The sequence below is a fragment of the Pezoporus wallicus genome, unplaced genomic scaffold, assembly GCF_028554395.1.
Source record: "Pezoporus wallicus isolate ANWC-B61680 ecotype Strahan unplaced genomic scaffold, APGP_CSIRO_Pwel_v1 contig_8394, whole genome shotgun sequence".
Taxonomy (NCBI): Eukaryota; Metazoa; Chordata; class Aves; order Psittaciformes; family Psittacidae; genus Pezoporus; species Pezoporus wallicus.
This window is the reverse complement of record NW_026641658.1, coordinates 389,962-410,927: the sequence shown is the minus strand read 5'-3', so window position 1 is coordinate 410,927 and position 20,966 is coordinate 389,962. Positions and strand designations below refer to the sequence as shown.

The 20,966-nt window shown below is 36.1% G+C and overlaps 1 protein-coding gene across 2 annotated transcripts in view; it reads right to left on the bottom strand.

The window, feature by feature from the left end:
- DPP10 (dipeptidyl peptidase like 10) overlaps positions 1-20,966 on the bottom strand; it is a 563,994-nt gene that overhangs the window by 239,591 nt on the left and 303,437 nt on the right. For both annotated transcript variants that reach the window (XM_057424792.1, XM_057424790.1), the window contains exon 2: positions 3,560-3,674. In XM_057424792.1, the coding sequence (XP_057280775.1) occupies positions 3,560-3,674 (115 nt within the window). The remainder of the gene's footprint in view (positions 1-3,559; positions 3,675-20,966) is intronic.

The following is a 20,966-nucleotide window of genomic DNA, read 5'->3' as shown; positions in this document are numbered from 1 at the left end:
ACTGATCAGCAGTGTTGCTCAGATAGGTCTTCAGGTAATTCCTACAATGTGGAATGCACTGTCATGATGCAAAGCACAAAACTATGCTGATTAAAAGGCAGGAGTGAGAAACTCATCCCAGAAAATCTACCTATGAATATTTCACTATGTGCTGTTATGTGATGAAATTTCAAAAACATGAAATAGAATAAAAGCAGAACAAGAAAGATACCCACGTTATACTGACATATAATCCAAATGATGGCACCTCAGAAATTTATATTTCCCAATATAAAGAAACTTTATGAATTTATTCCACGATATTTTCTTCTTTTGTTTTCTCTTCAATACTTCTCCAGTTATCATCTATTATTACTCAAAAATCACTAGACGCATAATCAAATTTTCCCAAAGAACAGACAGGCTCCTGAAGCTCCAAAGTTTTTCCATGCTCTAGTCTATTTCATTAACAAGAGTAACCTCATTATTTGGTATCTTCATGCAGTTTATTACTGCACAAAACTAGCAAGGATACTTGCCTGCAAGCCTACTCCTTGCTACAGAGCAGTGTAGTAATTTGTACTCAATGGGTGCAATGTTTGTTTTTTCTCAATTTACTATTTAGTCCACAGAGGTTCATAGAGAGCTGTTGAGCCACAGTAAGAGATTACAGGACTGGGAGTCCACTGAGACTCTGTCACTAACCCCTTCCATTGCTGAATGGTTTAGTCTTCCATTTTTCCATCTCTTTATTCATAACACTAATACATTTATAAAGTTTCTGAGTATTATCAGAGATAAAAAGCAATATAAAGGGACCAAAATATTACTAATATCGTTGGTACAATTTACTAAACCCACAAACAGAATTGCCACACAGATATTCCATATTTTAACAGAAGCTAAAATATTAGTGGGTGAAAATACATCTCTTATTTTAAAACAGTTCCGGCTTAGTGTTGTATATTCATGCTGTATTTCATGTAATGAAAACCACTAAAAATAGAAATCAAGAATTTCTGTTTACTTTTAATATCACTTCCATCTTTAGTAGAACCCAAAGCCTCTTTGATGCCTTCTGCATGTAACTTAGAAGATTTTCCTTTAAAAGCTTGTTATTTTATATGGAAGCCTCGATCACTTCATCATAAAAGGCATGAAAGCTATTGCTCAAAGTCTGAGTAAGGTCAAATGACAATTGTTAAAGTGCACAGGGACCTTAGAGTTTCTTATATTGTGGACAATGTATAAATAATTGCAGGCAAAAAAGAGAATTTCTGTTGGTTTTTGCATATCAGTAAATATACTTTTGCCTCTGCAAAATTTTCAACAAAACAATTAGACCTCTGAGCAACCACCATCTGAAATTCTTATAATCTCCATAAAAAGAAAGAGCATGATGTACAGTCTTCAGGGGAATTTACATGAAATCTAAAAAGGACCCATCAGTACAGGCAGAACTAATCAGGGAAAGAAGTCTCTGATGCTCAAAACAGTATTAGAAATAATAAGCACTGCCCTCTGAACCATCCCAAGGTAGTATAGGACAATTCTCATTATTGCACTGAACATTCTAATTCACAAATATTATATTTTATGAGAAGAGTTTTCAAAACCAAGTATTTATAACAACAGATTTGTAGCACCATAGAACTAAGCACCTTGTAATAGCCAGACCTGTGAGAATGTTTTCCCGCCCCTCGAATGCTAGATATCCCAAAGTGAGCTTACATATATTGAAAACCATGTAACTTCAGCTAGAGCGCTTAGTACCTGCCAGCAAACTGGCAGAGTAACAGAATATTTTCAAAATTAAAAAACAACCAACTAATTAATCATGAAAAGTGAAGGGGAACAGCACTGATTAGAATCAAGACAGCTCCACAGCTTTTTTTGGAAAGCACTTCTGACCTGCAAGAAACCCCAGTTTTACAGACCTAGACCATTTTAGGAAATAGGTTTTTATTTATATCAAGCTTTAGGGTCTCTATGGGACATCTCGGAACATCTGAGCTGACAGAACTAGTTTTCACTCGCATGACTTCAACTGAAATGTAGGTCCCAGCTTACATCCAATTTTCAAGCACGCTCTCTGGATTTTGAGATGCTGTAATTCTCTGAGCTTTTTTAACATAGAATAAAAAAAAATAAATTAAATTTCCCTAGGCTGTTTATTCTTTTTTCCACAAGTGCCTTCAAAGACTTTGATTTATGTTTCTATATCATTAATAATTATATATAGAAATTAGAGGCAGAACCGATGTTTATTATTGCGGAGTCCAGCATAACACTTTTGAGATTTTACAAGCCTTAAAAAAAAAGTCACCTCTCCCTGAAAAGAAAAACAGTTTTCTGTCTTAAAGTGTACCAGGACCACAAGGCCACCATTTGCCCTCAACATCTGTTTTTCATGATTCCTTGAAGAAACTCTGATACAATGAGACTACACAGCAGTGCAATTCTGCTTTTATTGTTCTCAAAATGTTCTAAGTAGAAATAAGCAAAGTCATTTATCACTCCTTGGATGGCACCATGCATATGTGATACTTATACAAAACAGGAAACAGAATATTCCATAGTATTCCTCCATACTGTCTCCAGCTGTCTCGTTCCCTCTTAACAAGCAAAGCTTTCTGATGCTTTCCTATTCAGTTTCACCACCTTCCTTTCAAGCAGCAGCAGTCTAATACTATATTTGCTCATGCACAGACCCAAGCAGCTTCCCTTGATCATTTCATCCAGTAGCCAAATTGTCTGGAACCATTACTTAACTAAAAACCACTTCATTAACCTTTTCAGTTACACAAACTGGGCACTTGCATGGCAGAATATTTGCTCAGCAATATTTACTACCTAGGCATCCAATCAAGTATTTTAAATAATAACTTTAAATCTGAGGAAAAAAAAAGATATTTTTCTTTTAAACTTGTGTAGTTTTGCCTTCTCTTAGGTTTCTAGACACAGTTAAATGGTTGCTGCCCCAGCAGTAAAAAGAAAACCTTTAGAAAAATAACCTGGATCAAATTGGAACAACAACAACCAAAAAAAAAAAGAGAAATCTTAACTATTTTATATGTTCAACTGCTTTTTTTGTCTACTACTTGCCTTTCATCCTGTTTTTTTCTGTAACTGAACCATTAAGTAATTTCTCTTCTCTTTGTTTTTGAGAGAAGGAAAGGGGAAGAAGCTTGTGCAAGTACATATGAAAGATGCGTACTTCTGATTCAGTGAGAAGTTGCATTCTTGGCATTAGTTTTCCATGACATACAGCTTTCTCCTAGATCATCTGTGAATTTGAAATTGCACCAAGTGACAAAATCTTAAAGTCAGGTCATACCTGCTGAGGCTAATAAGGATTGCTTGTAGCCATCTCAAGACTGGCACAATCCTAAGGACCTACTGCCAAAGCCAAATGCTTCTACTCCACAAGGCCTCCTGCAACTCAAGTCCCTACAGGCACCAAATGTATAGTAGCCAGAAGTTAAAACGCTAAAGAGCAAGAGATACTTTAACATTTATATTTAAATGACTGCATTATGAATCATACACCTTCAGTAAGATAAATAAAGAAGCAGGTTACCTGGGGTTAAAAGAATGACAGACATAGTGATGAGTGAACAAACAACTAGAATCACCAGGAGCGCAATAGCAATTCCCTTCCAGTTCCTCTGTGGAGGGCTGTTACTTCCAAGTTCCTACAGGAATGGAAAAAAAAATAAAATAAACGGAAAAGACCATGTTTCATAATCATATATTTCTAGAACTATTAGCAATAGGAAAATTATTCTGGGCATACTCATAATCACCGCATGGGAGGTGATCGTGATCCCTCTCCTCTCAACAGTACACAGAGTCATCCAAAGGTGTTGAACTCTTAAGCTTTTTTAAATAGAGATCTCTCTTTTTTTTTTAAACACATATATGTACATATTCCCATAAGAGAGAATCAAAAGAACTTATAAAAGCTGTCCAAAATACGACTCATGTTAAAATGTGCTGAACATAGATTTCAGGACAATACCAACTAGCAGTTTATAAGACAATTACAGGAATGAAATGTAGCAATTTACTGTAATTCCACCTAACATGGTATGGACCATAAAGGTTTAAATACACTTCCTTTTTAATGCACACTATTAAACTTATTTGTAACAGAATACATTTACAAAACTGCCTGAAGCTCCAAGTATTCCATCTGATGCTACACAGTTCTTCTTGTCTATGCAGTAGCTCAACTGTAAATTGTTCCCGTATTATTTATGAAAAAAAAAAAACAAACCAACAGTGGTTTATAGCAAATATTAAATGAATGCTTCTGTAACTACTAGTTACATGCTCTGTGGTCACATGTTTAACTCCTATTGACTACAGCCAGATGCCATTCAGGTTTGTCAGTAGTAGCAATACATCACCTGTGTTCATGGTACAGCTTGAGACCAAAGAACACATTAATATCTAACAACAGAAACAACAGAACTAGTATGACAATCCTAACTTTCTCTCACAGAAAATATCTTTTTTATTATCTATAGCTGGCAAGCATAAACATTTCTCTGCCAGAGTCACCCATGCCTTTACTATCTCAAAATTACACTGCTGTGGCAAGACTCTCTGTGAAAAGAAATCTGGGAGGTACTTCTCAAAAGATTCTTCTTCAGCCTGCTCACAAAGTTGAGTTACATTACACAAGGGCTTCACGATCTACACAAGCTCCCATTAAGCTCCAACTAAATAGCAGGTGAGGCAAAAAGCCTGCACTTGAAGACAATACCACCTAAAAACTTCTCTTCCACCTCCCCAGGACCTGAGGCCACAACATGCAGCCCCGCATGGCTGCTTCTTCACCGAATGAGCAAATGCCACAGGAGAGATTACTTGGAGTCTTCCCTGTTTGATCTGAGATCCTGGGTTTGTTCATCTTGCATGTACACAGCAAGGATATTTTTTTAGCCTTCCCCTTTCTGCTGGACAGAAAGGCAGAGAGACATGGCAGATCTGCCACCTCAGCAGGTGCAGAAAGGTACCTCCTGCTATGTTTTATAAGTTTCCAAAGGCATATTAATATTTCTTCACATACACATTATTTCATTTTAGTTTTTTGAATTACAAATGAGTACAAAATGGAGATATTTTAGCAACAGAAAATGACAATGTTCTTGTGTCTAATTGACTGGTGTACACCACATCAATACCATACATTACCCAAACCAGCATGTTTAACAGTGCCTTCAATTTTTAACTTTTTTTTTGACCCCTCACTTGTTCATTTCTACCTATGAAAGACAAGTTTCTCTTCCCAGTATTCTTTTTCCAGGAAACATAAGAAGAATTCCCCTAACAGAGTCACTAAGCAATCCCACAAGAGAAGTCAGCCCACCACAGCTCCCAGCAAGGAGACCCACACTGCTCTAACATGACTTCTGCCCCCTGGGCCCCATCCTCCTGCCTGGCCTGGGCCTGCCCAAGCTTGCTCATTTAAGAGGTTTTTAGCCTCATCAGATGGGAGAAGCACCCACTCTATTTACTCAGTTTAAACCCTAGACCATAGCTGGTCTTCACGGGATCAGCTCCCTCACCTGATCAATGTTAGCCTTCCCCTCCCCACAGCCGAAGCCAGCCATTAGTGGTAAATGGGCACCAGCCAGCCTGGGCTGCTCTCAGTTCTGCTGGCTGTAAGAGTAATTGTACTTTTCTATTATTACACAAATCTCCTCTCTGGTGTTGATACTGATTGAACAGCAGATAATGAATGATGTTCAATTATAGCACACAGAAGGAAATTACTAAGGACAGCTGCAGCTCAGCATTAGCAGACAGTCCCTTTCAGACTGAAACCTGTGCAGCTTTTCTAGGCATCACCATGCAGGAGAAGCCCAATTACCATAACCAACAATACATCTTTGATGCCCATATTATTTTTACTAAACTTCTGGCCTCCTGTCTGCCACAGGCAGGGTGAAAAACATGGTCTAAGCAGAAACTCCTACATCCACCTTCCTTTCCCATCTCATCACCCATGTTTCCCAACCCCTTGCAAACTTGCCTGATCTACTCATTTTCTTCAGCTTTTTGTGGTTGACTCCCACCTCATTAAATACTTATTACCATAGCAACTTCCTGATTAGCCTTAAAGACAGTTGGTCTGCATAACAGCTTCAAAAGCCCCTTTGGTGCTCCCTAGGATGTGAGGATTGTGTAGCTCAATCCTTTCTGGACAGCCCTGGCTAGTGATATTGCAAGGATCCCCAGCCTTTTCACAGAAATACAAAACTTCTACATCCTCCATGTAAACGAAGATCCAAGCTATTATTTTCCCTTAAGTAAGAATTATTTTAATGTTAAAAGCACAGATTAGAAAATATTCTAAACATAACAGTGTAAGTCTTATTCATATGACACTTAACTGAGTTCAATTGTAATAGAAGACCTAGCAGCTCATACAAGCAAGTGGCAGTGAGAAAACAGTTAGTTACCCTCAGAAAATCATGAAACCCTAATTTCAAAGAATTTACTTAAAATGACAAAAGCTGGATAACTTGATGAATATACTGAAGCCTCTAAAAAACTAGAAGGTTCTCATTATTCAGAAGGTTATTCTCTGCAGACATGAATATTGTTCAATTTCTAAAAATAAAATTCCATTTTAAACACTTCTGCAAATTTCTGCAAGAAGAATATCAAATAGATGAACCTAGTACTGAGCATACAGAGCTCACTGGTACCCATATTGAGAAAGAAGCAGGCTTCCAGCTAACTGAAAATCTTGGGAGACTGACATAAAAAGGACTGATCTCTGACTTAGACTAAAGTAGTTTGATAAAATTTATGAGTTGTTCCAAATTATTAGATTAGAAATTATTAAAAGGTCATTATTATGTTCTGATATTGAGTGACAACATTCTGTTAAGACATTTGTGGAGTTAATATACACTAATGAAAAAGATTTGATGAAATATTAGAAAATTCCTATAATAAGGTGAATTCATAGTACAATCAGTATTGTCAAGGACATCTCAAATCAACTTTCCTGATGCTAATCAATGCAACTCTTGGACTAGAAGTTACAAATTTTAAAATAGAGTAAGCTGCTGTTCATACATACATTCTTAGTCTTGCACTGCTTTTCAAAATGGTCATAAGCAAAAGACAGTTAAATAGGTTTTTAGATCATATATCACTGTCAAGACAGAAGCTGTCATTTTGGGGGCATTCAAGAGGAAACATCATAGATAGCAGTACAATAAGAAACTTTTGACATCATATAGTTTCCCCGTATCTAACTGCTAACTGGCATATAACAACAAGGAACATGCAGATAGAGATTTAAGGATCTAATCTTCAAAATAGGTTCTTCTATTAATGTGGTTTGAAAAAATATAAATTTTTGAATAAGGTGGTTTACATTTAATACTATCTATAATGTTATTTTAGATTTTACAGTCTAGCTCTAATGAATCAGAAAATGGCTGCTCAAAGCATAACACAATCGCCAGTTTTCTCATTATTTAAAGTACCTTTTCACAAATCATTTATCTGCATTGCTTCCAACACCAAACCTTAAGTAATACATATTTTTGAATGGAATTTGTGATTGAGTAATACCTAAAACACAGCTACAAAGAGAAAAATTCATTATACTGCATACACAAATAATGGTGCAACAATGTTATAGAACCTAATGCTTTTGGCCTCTCCTGCCAAATGTTAAAGACCACATTTCACCAGGAGCTTTTAATCACTACCATCAGTGAACACGATGAATGCAATTGAAAGGAGGTTCTAGCCTCTTTGTGCTCTGTGATTGTCTGCATTTAATCTTTGTTGAAAAGTCCCCTAAATAAATTTTTAAAAAGGCATAACTTGCTGTCAAGTCTGGCTTTACTAGTTTTATATGGTATTATAAGGCATTATATGGTATTACAGAGGCTCCAAATAGGGTACTTAAGTGATCACACCAAAATTTTGCAATAGTAATGAAAAGAAAGGCTAAAACAAAAATCTGCAGAAACCGGACATAGAAAAATTACAGTTTGAGGCTGTCAAAGGGGAACATGAGTCATTTCCACCGTTCTGCATCCCTCTATGCTAAATCTCACTCACCACTGCAAAACAAGAAATTTTAGAAGGAGATGCTGAAAAACTATATCCAGCAAATACACAAGCAAATATAAACCAAATATGCTGAAGCATTTTCCTCTCTCCTTTTCTAGGCTGATTTCTAAATATATGCTCCCCCTCCAAGCACAATTTACAGACTGATGATGAACTGGTTCACTGCAAGCATGAAAATTTCTAAAGCACTAGTAGGGAATGGCTTTGAATTTCACGATCTATAGCAGGTAACCTCATCCAGGAGTTCTGAGGAGCTTTTCTCTATTTTTGAATGAAATACAGAGTCTAACACAGATGTTTCATTTTGAAAATAAAAAAAAAACTATAAAATTACCTCCATAATGGCTGCGTTACACCTGAATGTAACAAGATATAACCCAAGTTGCTATTACAATAGAAATAACAACATCAAACGGATTTCCATTAAATTTATTTCATATAGAAATATCTTTTATCCCTTGACATTGAAATGCAAATGCTTATAATTTAAGAGTGATGGTTTTAAGTACTGTATTGCTTTTAAGTATTGTAATATTTAAGTATTGCATTGCTTTTATATATTGTAATATATAAGTATATATATTTAAGATATTGGTGATATCAATTTGGGAAAAAGAATCACTTAAAATTAATAGAGGTAGTACCTTAAAAAAAAAAAAAAAAAAAAACTCAAATATTTCCATAGTTTTATCTGAAATAACTTACAATCTTTCCTGTAAGCAGCATAAACAGGAAAAAAAAAATAAAAAAAAATGCAACAAACCCACAAAACAAACCCCACAGTTTCCTTCCTAAAACTTATCAAGTTGCAGTGTTTTATCACAGTTTTATTGTTAATCAATGAGGATAAAAAGCCCTTAAGACATATTTATTTTAGCAAGTGTGTACAACTAAAGAGACATCAAAGGTCAGAAAATACTGCCATGATGTGCTGCATTCATAAGTCAGGGACCTGAATTATCTTAATAGCATTTTTCTTACATCTTGGAAAACTACTTATGTAAACGGCAATGCAATTTCTACCATGGAAATAGTAACAGAAGCAGTAGAAGACTGATTGGTGCAAGCAGGCACACTGAAGAGCACTGGATACAGCCTGAGGACTAAGAAGTGCCTCTGCAGGTTCTTGTAAAAGAGACAGGTTAGCTAAAATATATCATTCCCTTCGGGCCAAGAAATTAAAGCCAAACTTTTAAAGACAAACCAATCCTGAGAGCTGGCATTTAATTAAAACTGCTTTTTCTCATAGAAATACCTGCCCATGATGCAATCAACCTAGCTGATAAATGCTGCAATGAGCAAATATCGAAAATATCATTTATCTGTAAAAATTAAGACACAGATTCCACTGGTTTAAACTCTTTCTGCTGGGTAAAGCTGGGTAAAGCAAAAGCAGAGATTCTGCAATTATTTCTGCCATCCGGAGTGAACTTTACCAGGCTGACATGCTCAGTGTTACAAGCATGCAGATGCACATTGGTGTGTATACCTACACTGTGAGTATCTGCAACTGAAATCCATCAGCACTAAGTCGCAGCAGCATCTGTGGATTGCCTGTTTTTGTGTTGAGGCATTAAGGGCAGGTGAAGGATCTTAGCTAGAGGAGACATGGTCTGTAGCAGTTTCTGCCAGCATCTTCTGAAGCCTTCAATGAATCGTCTTTTATCTTTTGGAGAGTTCTGGGGTTGTTTTATTTTGTTTTTTTTAAACTGTTCCTGTACTGTCACCAGGACAAAACCTACAGGAAAGCTCTATGAAGAATCACATCCTTCCCTTTTTTTGGTAAGAGTATCAGGGGCAAAGTGCATTTGAGTAGGAAAAGCAAAAGTAATCTGCTTTGCAGTAGGAATGAGAATGAGTCTCACTCTGTAGCTGAGATGTAATCAAGACAATATCACTTAATGACTCCGCCAGCATCTACTTCATTAAACTCTACCATTTGCATTCCCCAAACATGAAGAAAAGGTGATAAACATAAAAAGACAGAGTTTCATGTTGTATGTCAGGTGTTTTAAAAGACAGGCCGAGAATACTTATAATAAAAACAAGGCAGTCTTTCCAGAGTTTGTTACACAGCTCATCCTCCAACTAGTATTAAATACTAACTGCCTTGATTATGCTGTGTACTATTTGCAGGAAAATTACTGCAGCAGGTACTTACAATTTGAGATTAAATGACTGTGTCCATTCCTTCCCAGCTGTTTTTGAGTAATCCCATGGCCTAGATAGCAGAGAGACTAAAAGACTGATCCACAAAGTGGCACAGGACAGTTATAATCCATTTGCATAAGTACCTATCATTTTCATCCCTCATACTCTCTTTACAATACACCATGTTATAAGATCCTATTGCTCCAGTTCTTGTCTGAATGATTATGGTCAAACAATTACTTTTCCTGGTCAACATCTTTATTAACCAAATGTTGGCGTTTCTTTTCAGAGTCCTTATAAAATGCCACTTCCACAGGAATGCACGAATCTCAGTCAGCTCTGTGGATAACAGGCATTTTAAAAAGAGAGCAGCTTGTTAGCAATTATCCTGCTTAGAACAGGTGCAGGATTTGGATTTCGATATGGGAACAATCTGTCTTCATATTTTTATTTCCTAGGCTGTGCTAGTAAGAGAAAGCCCTTCTTTTGCAGGGCCAAACTGGGGAAAAAAAAAAAATAAAAAAAAACCAGCCCAATCCAAAACAAATAAACCAAAACCCACCCCTGTCTCAGTAAAAATAAATGAAAAGAATAAATGTGCATATATAATAAATCATTCTGAGAAGTGTTAATCACCCACACTGGTTATGAATTTTCTTAACCTTGTAAAACACATTGTGCTTTCTTTCAGCCTTGAACGTTTTATCCTGGACATGCAAGTGCCCATTCATGAACCGAATTTTGGTAATTCTTGGTATCTTAGAACAGTTTTGTCAACACCCTTAGTTCCAACTACTCACAAAAAAAAAGATCAGATACATTTATGGACTCTAATTAATGTATTATGGCTATCATTAGGATGCATTTCACATCTTCCAACTCCTTTTGCAGCATACCTTATAACACTACTCAAACACAATGAGCTAGCTCTTACACTAGACAAACAAAATTCCTTTTCAAGGTCTAATCACAGTAGATATTTTGGTCATCGCTTATACATGTAGGAAACACAAAAGCAGGAACCAGCACAGCAGATCAAAACAGCATGGCACATGCAGAAGTCAAAATTTCTGGCCATCCACCTTTTTTATGAACACAATAACATTCACATTTCCAGCATAGGAAAGCAAAGCAGAAAAAGAAAAAAAAAAAGACTATCATGGTGCAAAATAATGAAAAAATATGTAAAATGCAGGTCATGGAAAATACTGCCATAAGGACAGCTGAGTAGCTGGGGCAGAGGGAGACTTAGATAAAATAACAATGAATGACAAAAATGGTTTATATTTGAAATAAAACCCAGTCATGACATAGAGACAAACTACAGCAGCCAAGGGAATTTCTTTGGCTTTGGGGAGCCGAGTTGAATGTAACAGACTTCTATGGAGAAGTATAATGTCATGGAAAACTTCTGCAGCAACTTCATTGAGACTCAGTATTTTGAAGCTGTGAAACCTTTTCATCCTATATTCAAAATCTTTCACAGCTTGTTTCTAACAAAGTTTCAGAAGTGAAAATACTGTACTCTTTTTCCAGTCTAGCAGAAACACTAGGAGAATTAAGGAGAATATTGATGTTCTGGCAAGATGTGATTATCTTAAGACTCAAAAGTACTCATGTACATGAAAACTAAAGATAGCCACCTCTAGGGATTTTTGTAAGCTCCTGAGTAGAACAGCTACTGACCAGCTTCTTTATTAAATATGTCTGTTTGCAACACTCATCCAGTCTCCCCTGCAAATCTCACCTCCAGACAGTTGGTTGTCAAGGAATCACACTTCCTCTGGGGGGGCTGAGGCTCACTGCTAACCTGGTGTGACTCCAAGTTATGCTCCCCATGTACCAAAGCTCCAATATTCACACTGTGCTACATATTCTCTTCCTCACACAAGTCTCATCTTGAAGCTAATGAGATTTTTGTCTGAATATGAAAAGCTATCTCTGTGTCTTGAAGACTGCCTGAAAGATTACATGGAAATAAAGCAGGCGGCCCATTTCCAGTGAGCTCATGCATCATTAGTATCTAGAGGAAATCAACAATTCATTTGCCATAATTAAAGAAAATTCTTAATGTATTTTACTAAACAAGTCATTCCAAGTACAGAAAAAGATGGCAAAGCAACAGGCACAAAAATTATTTTATTCAGGTTACTATGATGTAAAGGAAGAAGTCTATATGAATACTAACAGTTACGGACAACAACATATTTTCACATATCCCTATTGATCTAAACTTTAATCAAACTCCACAAGATAGTAGTACCTTTCTTCCACTCTTCTAATGCTGAAGAAAAATCCCCCAATCAAGCAAACTAATGTATGTCAAAAAAAAAGACATTAGAAAAATGGATGAATACAGGCTATACGTGTTGCATACCTATAGTTCTTTCTACAGATATAACAAATTTGTTTGCTTGAATTTGTCCTTTTCATTACTCAGAAACTAAATTATACTTTGCCTGATTTACCTTAAAAAAAAAGGTTTTTAAAAGTATTTTTATCTCTCAATATATTTGCAAGGACCCGTAATAGATCACTTTTAAAACTGACGTAGTCACTTTTGGCATTAATAAGCAGATCTGTTTGACAACACATTACACTTCACTGAAGGTTAGAAAAACAGGAAAGGTTACTACGCTGTAGAAATGACACATAAGTCAAATTCAGGTTTATACCACATAATTTTACAATTTAAACTGAATACAGTGCCCCTGTATTTTGTGGTATAACACCAAGCTCTGTGCTGGACTGTAACTTTGAAGTAAGACCACTATTAGATTAGAAGAACCAAAATCACTTCATGGAGTTTCTCATTTTTCAGGTACTTGTACTTGCCTGATTTTATGCCATTGAAGAGTCCTGGAGAATGGATTTGACAAAATCCTTTTTTTTTTTTTTTTTAGATGAGTGATATTAAATCATGAGTTGCCAAAAATGGAAAAAGTTGCAAAGGTTATTTTGTAAATTTACATTGGCATTTTTCTATTTGTTTTCAGATTTACACAGAAGTTACTTGCAAATAAGTAATTCAAATCCAAACATGCCTTAATAAACCTTTGTGTCCACATATACATGTACACACATACACTTATTGCTGAATATATATACAGCTAAATAGTATTCAAGGCAACATTCCTATAAATAAGTTAAATGTAAATAAGCCAAAGAATATCAGTAGCACTGTGATTCTGCATTTAGGGGGATCTAAGGTTGTAGAACGTTAGATGAGTTTCCCAAGGTCATGTAAGAATGGTAAATCAGCATCTCTTTATGTAAATATTTGTGAACAAAACTGTAGCAAAAAAAATTGTTTGGCCAGTATCACTGGGCTCTGATTGGGAATTTATAATTTAGTTTTTCAAAGTACTCTTCCTGATGAAGTTTACCTGTTTTACTAAAAAAATTGAATTTTAGTTAAAGCAGAGGAATGCTATGATTCATCAGAAGTAAAGATATGTTTTTCTCCTGCATTTTGTTAGCAGAAAACAACCAGAGAGGTGTTCAAGAAATCTGTAGATTAGACACTATATACTATGTTATATAAAGGTAATAGATACAATAACCCAGCAAAACCAAGATAACAGTTCACTTAAAAACGTGAGTCCTCACAGCAATAACGACATCACATTTTTCATACACACACACAGAGCTTATAAAAAAGCACTTTCAGACAGACTATAGGTCACCAAATCATCTCCTTACACATATTCCACTCAATTAAAAAGCAAATCCAGTACTAGGAAAAGAAGAAAAAAAAAAAAAGAGAGGAATGGAATTTCTTGGCTGTTTTACAGGATTCATTGATCTCAGAAGTGTACTTCAAGATTATGTAAAAATCTTTTTTTTTTTTTTTTTTTTTTTTTTTTTTCCCCTGCAAACTTTTCTTCCTGTAATGGCCAACCCTATCTTCATAAGACACTTCAAAGGCCCTTTATCCACTATGCTTCCTGGGGAAATGTGAGCCACTCAACAATGTAGAAGCTCTTGACTTATCTGTGGAAAATGGGAATGCCTCTGGATGGGTTCTCTAGGTGTTAAGACAGTTCTGCATGCAGGCAAGCCCCTCAGCACCCACTCCAAGGCAAACTTAATCACAGTAATTGAGGGAAAAGACGCACAAACAAACCCAAAACATTAATAGCTTTAAAATGGAGGGGGAAGGGGGGATTGCCTCAACCACAGTAAGTTAGTCTATCACTTAAGATTTTGAGATTTTTTACTTAACATATTTTCCATCTGACTCCCACACTAACTCAGTATCGATGCCAATATTATTTTCTTCAGCTGAAAGATTTTAAGTGCTGAACAGTGATCCTGTTACGTTCACCTCTGCTGCCAGCTCATTAATGCATGGAAAGGGACTTCCCGACTGGCTTACTGTACCGAGTCTGTCTGTAACGGATTTATCTTTCTCTATAGCAGCCCCTATGGTGCTGTGTTTAGGATCTGTGGCTAAAACAGCACTGATAATAAAACCAATGTTTTGAACATTGCTAAACAGTGCTTGCAAAGCATCAAAGCTTCATCAAAGATTTCTTTTTTTTTTTAACCCAACAACAGGGAGGCTGAGGAGGTGGGACAGAAGCTGGGAAGTACAACAGCCTGATCAGCAAAAATAAACTAGCCAAAGAGATACTCTATACCATGTAATGCCATGTTCTGCCACCAAACTGGGGTACAGGGTAAAGGGAGGGTGTCTTCAAAATGGCCATTGCTCAAGACTGACTGGGTATGGGCCTGTTTGTAGGAGTGATTGCACTGTGGGTTTGTTTCTTTTTTTCTTTCCACACTTCAAGCCGTCTTTATTTGGACCTAAAAATTTTCTTGCTTTTGCTATTCCTATTCTGTCCCTGTTCCCACTGCGGTGGGATGCTGTGCCATGCTCGGCTGCTGGACAGGTCAACCCACCATAAGCATATATGCCCACTTCTCACGACATTCTCTTGGATCTATATTTAATGACTGTACGACACATTACTTTTTATTTCCTTTCAATGAGATTATATGATAGCCACCCTCAGCACAGCAGGAAACTACAGTCTCTCTGAAACAGAGTGGAATAAAAGGCAAGATGCTCCTACTGGCATGCTTTTCCGGATGCTGCTTTTATTGAAAACTAAATAAATGTGTAGATATACTAAGGTCTGCTTTAGCAAAGCTTGGGACATTCTGAGAAACACTCAAATGAACTTTTTATTGTGGGGATAAATAATCCCTTATCACCTACCTTCTGACTCAGTTAAAGCTCCTGGGAAGTTCCAGCCCTGTAAGGGACATAGAGAATTAAGCACAGAAGGTGCTTAGATCTGGTATTTGTGGAGTTAATAGAGATAAAACAGGATGGAGAGGAATGCCAGAGAATGACCAAGAAACAGACTCTTTCTAACTCTACATGTAGCTTCTACTTTATGTATAGCTCTTTGCTTAGCATGGCAGCATAAAGAATACAGAGGAGCAATAAACTGCATTACTGTACAGTATGAGAATGACAAGCAGAAATAACACAGGCCAGAGAAATCATGTTTAGTGTATTTTTTTGTAAAATAAATATGAACAGAAGAGCACTGTGGTTAAAAGAGAGACTGAGCAGTACTAAAAGAGTAATATTTTTAGGGGCTCTGTCACACTCTTAACAAGAGAGTAACAGTGCCATGAAAAGCAATGATATTGTCACGCACCACACGCATGCATTAATATTTGTACTAATAAAGGTGAGAGCATATAACTGAACGTCATGGAAATTTTGGCAGAAATCCATCCAAACTAGGAGGTTTGACTTAAAGCAAGAAACGAATGGCACCTTTCCTTTTCTCCAGAGTGATTTCTTCCTAGCCGATTCTCATGAAAAATGAGGTAAAGACTTTTATAAAGCACGTATTACCTATTTCTAGTTGTTTTCTTGCCATTGTGAGAGTTAGAGGAGTTATAATTAGAAGTCAGTTGAACAGAGCCAGAGAAAGAAGACAAAGATCCCACCAATGTAGAGGTGAGTACCTGGCCATTGGCAGAGCTACTACGCTCAATTGAATGAAAAGTTCAAAACAGCCTTGTCACCGAATTTTCCGTTAACGCACTGAAGGTAATTTTCTGTCTACAGATCCAGTACTCACAACAGATACACAATTCAATACCACTCCTTGGCTCTGAGCTTTAAGACAAGAGCCAAGTAATTCCTTCAGATCCACTTCAACAACTACTACTGAAATGCCTGGAGGCAGAGGACAGTACTTGACTCAAAAGAAGGTATTGGCTACAAGACAGGCTACAATAACTGTGGCCTTCTTATACATATACTTATAGAGAGGTATCATAGGTTTTAAAAGAAATGGATTATTGGGATACTCTGTAATTCTTCAAGTTAATAATAAAGAAGTGAATGTTAACTTCCTTTTTCTGAATACTTGTCAACAGTTGTTTATTTTTCAGTGAGACTGAATGAAGATAATTCATCCTGTCCTCAAAAATGAGCTATTAGAAGTTAGAATCCAGACCTATATGGACAACTAATCTGAACAATTTTTTTTTTAATAAGCTACAAAAGGAGAGTTTTTCCAGATTCATGCAATACAAAAATGGGTTCATAGGTAATCTTGAATGTTCATAAAATAGAAAACACTTTCAGAGCAAAGACAGGGAAAAAAAACCACAAACTAAACCAAACCACCCACCCACAGATCGTAAGTGTGGATTTCTTCACAGATGAGTGGCAATGATTAACAAATATCTTTTCAAATTTGTGGAAACCTGCCAAGAATTATATTTTTAGCTAATTCACAAAATGGAATGGTACCAAAAATGGTGGTGTGGTTAATATCTGACTTTTGCAGGAAAATTTCCTTCTTCACATTTTCTGTTGATTTTTTGTTCATCGGTGGGGTTTCTTCCTGTTTTCTACAGCTCATAGTACCATATGTTCCTTATTCCCTGTTGAATAACTAAGTAATCCTTTATATCCTTGTCTCCCTTCTGTAAAAATGTATTAAATTTTCTGGGAGCAGCTATATTACAACTGGAGCAGCTATATTACAACAGCAGCTAGGTTACAACTTTAGGCAGCTCTAGCCATTCCCAGGAGGATTAAAATTTTTATTTCAAATCAAAGACTGTGGAGACATGCAGTCAAATCCCCATGCCTCTCTGCTGGATACATGGCATTAAAACCACAAAAACCGTCTACTAAAGTAGCTGGTATGTAGCACACTGAGTGGGAAAATAAAGCCCAGAAACTGAACTCCATCCTTTCTAACTTCCCCACCAACACAGTCAGAAAATAAACCAGCTAGTTCAAAATTTGAAATTTCCTCCCCACTGCCCCCAGCTGTATTGGTCATCACAAGCCTCACAAATAGGCCCATCGTACCTCTTAGCAAAAGAACACCCCAAGACACTTTTCTGTGCATAGTATTCTCACCTAGACTTTCTGCGGGGTGAATGGAGACAATACACAGTGATTATTTTTTCATGAAAACTAGTGTCAGTAAAAATGTTCAGCTTCTAAAATCAAATCAGTCAGTAACCTAGAGTCCTGCTTCCTTTAATGTTTTCTGCAGAAATCTTTGAGGACAAGAAGGTATGGCTTATAACACATTTGATAATGAAATAAAAGTATTAATCTCATCAGTTCATCAAGACTACTGTCTACAACAGAATCACTTGCAAAACAACATGACATTTTAATCACATTTCAGCATGATGCAGCAAAAGAAACTGAAGCAATACATCTTACAGGAAAAGTATTAGAAGTTTCTAATCCAGTATACCCACATTGCTGATATTATTCTTAAAATATATCAAAATGGCTGCCTATGTAACATAGTTGGAATATAGTAAGATGGGGCAATTTTGAGAGTCATATTTCTGACCTAGCAAAAAAGATGCTGGTGATAATTATTCTATTTCTCCTGGGAGTATATATACATTATTTTATGTATACTTCATGTGATTCTAACACAATCTGAAAGCATATTGCAAAAAAGATTTTGCAGATAAATAGAAATAGGACATTTTAACTTGGTAATTTTATTACCTGAGTATTTTTATCCCGTGCATTTATGGGGAGTATTTACAACTTATTAAAAGCAGAAAGATCGATTGCTCTTTAAGAAAGAATGGAAAAAGTGAATTTAAAAAAAAACACAGATGTGAAAACAAGAGAATAACACAATGTTTTGCAAAGTACAGCTGCAGCAACAGCCACTGTGTATGCCAACTTCTGAAATAAAAAGCTACTAAAAATATATACATTAATTCTTCTGGGTGCCTTTATCAAAAAGGAAATCAGAAATTGCAGTTTACCCAAAATCTGCCTATATACCACTCAGCATCCCCCAAGGAATGTACTTCCTCTCCCCTTAGCCTCCTCTCTCTGAATATATCTGAGTCAGCAGTCAACACACTGCAAGACATCGCAGTAAGAGTGGTTTATTTTCCGTTTTCTGTACATCCCCTGAGGTTATTAGTTGCATATTTAGGTAGCCCTGCAAGGAAGCAATGAAAGAAACCCTTGGTGCTTTTGTCAAGGATTTATTTTAAGGCTGGAACTTCAAAATATTTAAGCATACCAAGCAAGAAAAGGGCATAAACTGTTCTATAATATGCCAGCCACCCAATAATTACTGTGTTAATGTGAAGGTTTCAATGAAAAGAAAAACATATGATTCAGATTACAAGTCAAGTTATTGTTATCAGACAAAGGAAAAGAATCGAATCAATGCCTTAACTACAGCTGCTTTATCAGAAAGTGCCCACAAACAATACTCTGCAGTTTCCTTCATGACCACGCATTAAGGCTGCAAATCGTTGCTAGTCCTCCATTTGTGCTCTAAACTGAAGGTGTAATTACTTGTGCTCTGACTGCAGCCAAGTTGATTTGCAGGCTCCATCAGGTAATTAGGTACATAAATGGAACAAATCACCAGTAAAACTAATTGTGGCTCATAAGTAGAGGACAGCTTCTGAAAATCCTAGTCAGACAGAAACTGATAAGCATAAGGAAAAGCAAGTGGAAATTCACTCAGCTCAAACAGCATAAGCAACCATGTACAGCTCTACTTCCCCAGCTCTTCCTTCCTCTGTGACTGGGTTTCCAAAACCTCACTCTTGTGAGAAAAATTATAATAAGGCCACTCTCATCTCAGGAGAGAATATTTTCATGACCCACATCTATCCTGCTACCTGTACTTGATCAGCCAGTTAATGATAGCTAACTTAAAGGCAGATTTAGATATTGCCAGATAGCACTAACACGTAAATGTGTACTTACACAAACAATGAGCACAGTTGCAATTATATATCTGATTTTCAATCATGCATCTTTTATGGGTCACTATCTTCTGAGATTACAATTGATTTTTATACCTAGTTTAGACTGATAACCATAGCATGAGTAAAACTTCATTAAGTACTGTAAATAACTGTACATTCTACAAAACACTAAAAAAAAAGTTTCCTTATGCTAACTCAAACAGAAATGCTAACTCAAACAGAAAAGCAGTAGTCAGAAATCAGCTATGCTACTTGCTCTTTAATTCATTTTGCCTTCCATCAAAATCACTCCACAAAATTTTCCCAGTCTGAACTATTTTATTAATTATAAGGGGTTCTGAGCCTGACTGCATTTTAATATACCAAGTAACATAGATGATACAAGATCAAAGGGAAATAAAATACTAGTCAGAACGAGTATGGCAATTTTCCATTACAGAAACATCATGATTATGTAAACCCGAAGAGCTGCCTAAAATATGACTATGAAGTGCATTTCTACTTTTTTTTTTCTTATTATTTACAAGTCTTCAATCTCACGTGCCAGCTTTCCACCTAAGTCTATATTCTATATTCTGGTATCATGGGTTTGCTATACCGAAATAATAGAAAATTCAGCGGGGGGAGAAACAAACCAAACCAAACCAAAACCAAACAAACAAAAAAAAAAAAAAGACCAGAAAAAACTTAGAAGACATAATGTATAAATTCAGAAATTAAAAAAAAATTATAAGACTGGTAAATCAAGTGGCTAAAGCTTCATGAAAGCACAGCATATATCATAGCTATATTAATGTAATTAGAAAACCTTGTAAACCTAAACAGAAAAATTAAATTACACAAATATTTTAGTATCGGTGAAGTTTTCAGTAGACTGAGAACAGCAACATCCTTGTAGTATATTTAGAGTTCTGTAAAATTTTTATTTGAAGACTGAGTGCATGTCCCTTTCAAAAGAATAAAACCAGTAGAATAAAACTCACTAGACAGCATTTTAAGTTCTTTTTTTTTTTGACTCATTTCTTCAGTTCTCAGGTGGCATTTCATTTTGTCATTGTTCCACAGATGAAATCATCCAGCTGACATACTGAGGAAAATCACAACCCTGATCTACTAAGTCGCTCACAAATGAGATGTAAAAAATGACCACCTGAGGTGCAATTACTTCAAGTAGTCTTTAATAACTCATATTCATACTGTCTGGCTTGCTCCTTTACAATACATTAGCCAAACTCAGTCTCCAAGTATATCTACTCCAACCTCTTGAACTTTGCCACTACTATTTTTAGACTTCTCTTTAAATTACAAAAATCATCATTAACATTCAATTTATTCGGAATATCGTTTTCCTTATTCTTTTGGTAAAGCTGGAAGTAGACAGAACAGTTGTTGTAGCAAGTGACTGAAATTTCATTCCCCTTCCTATTTACCTATTATTCTATTACACTTATTTTTGTTTT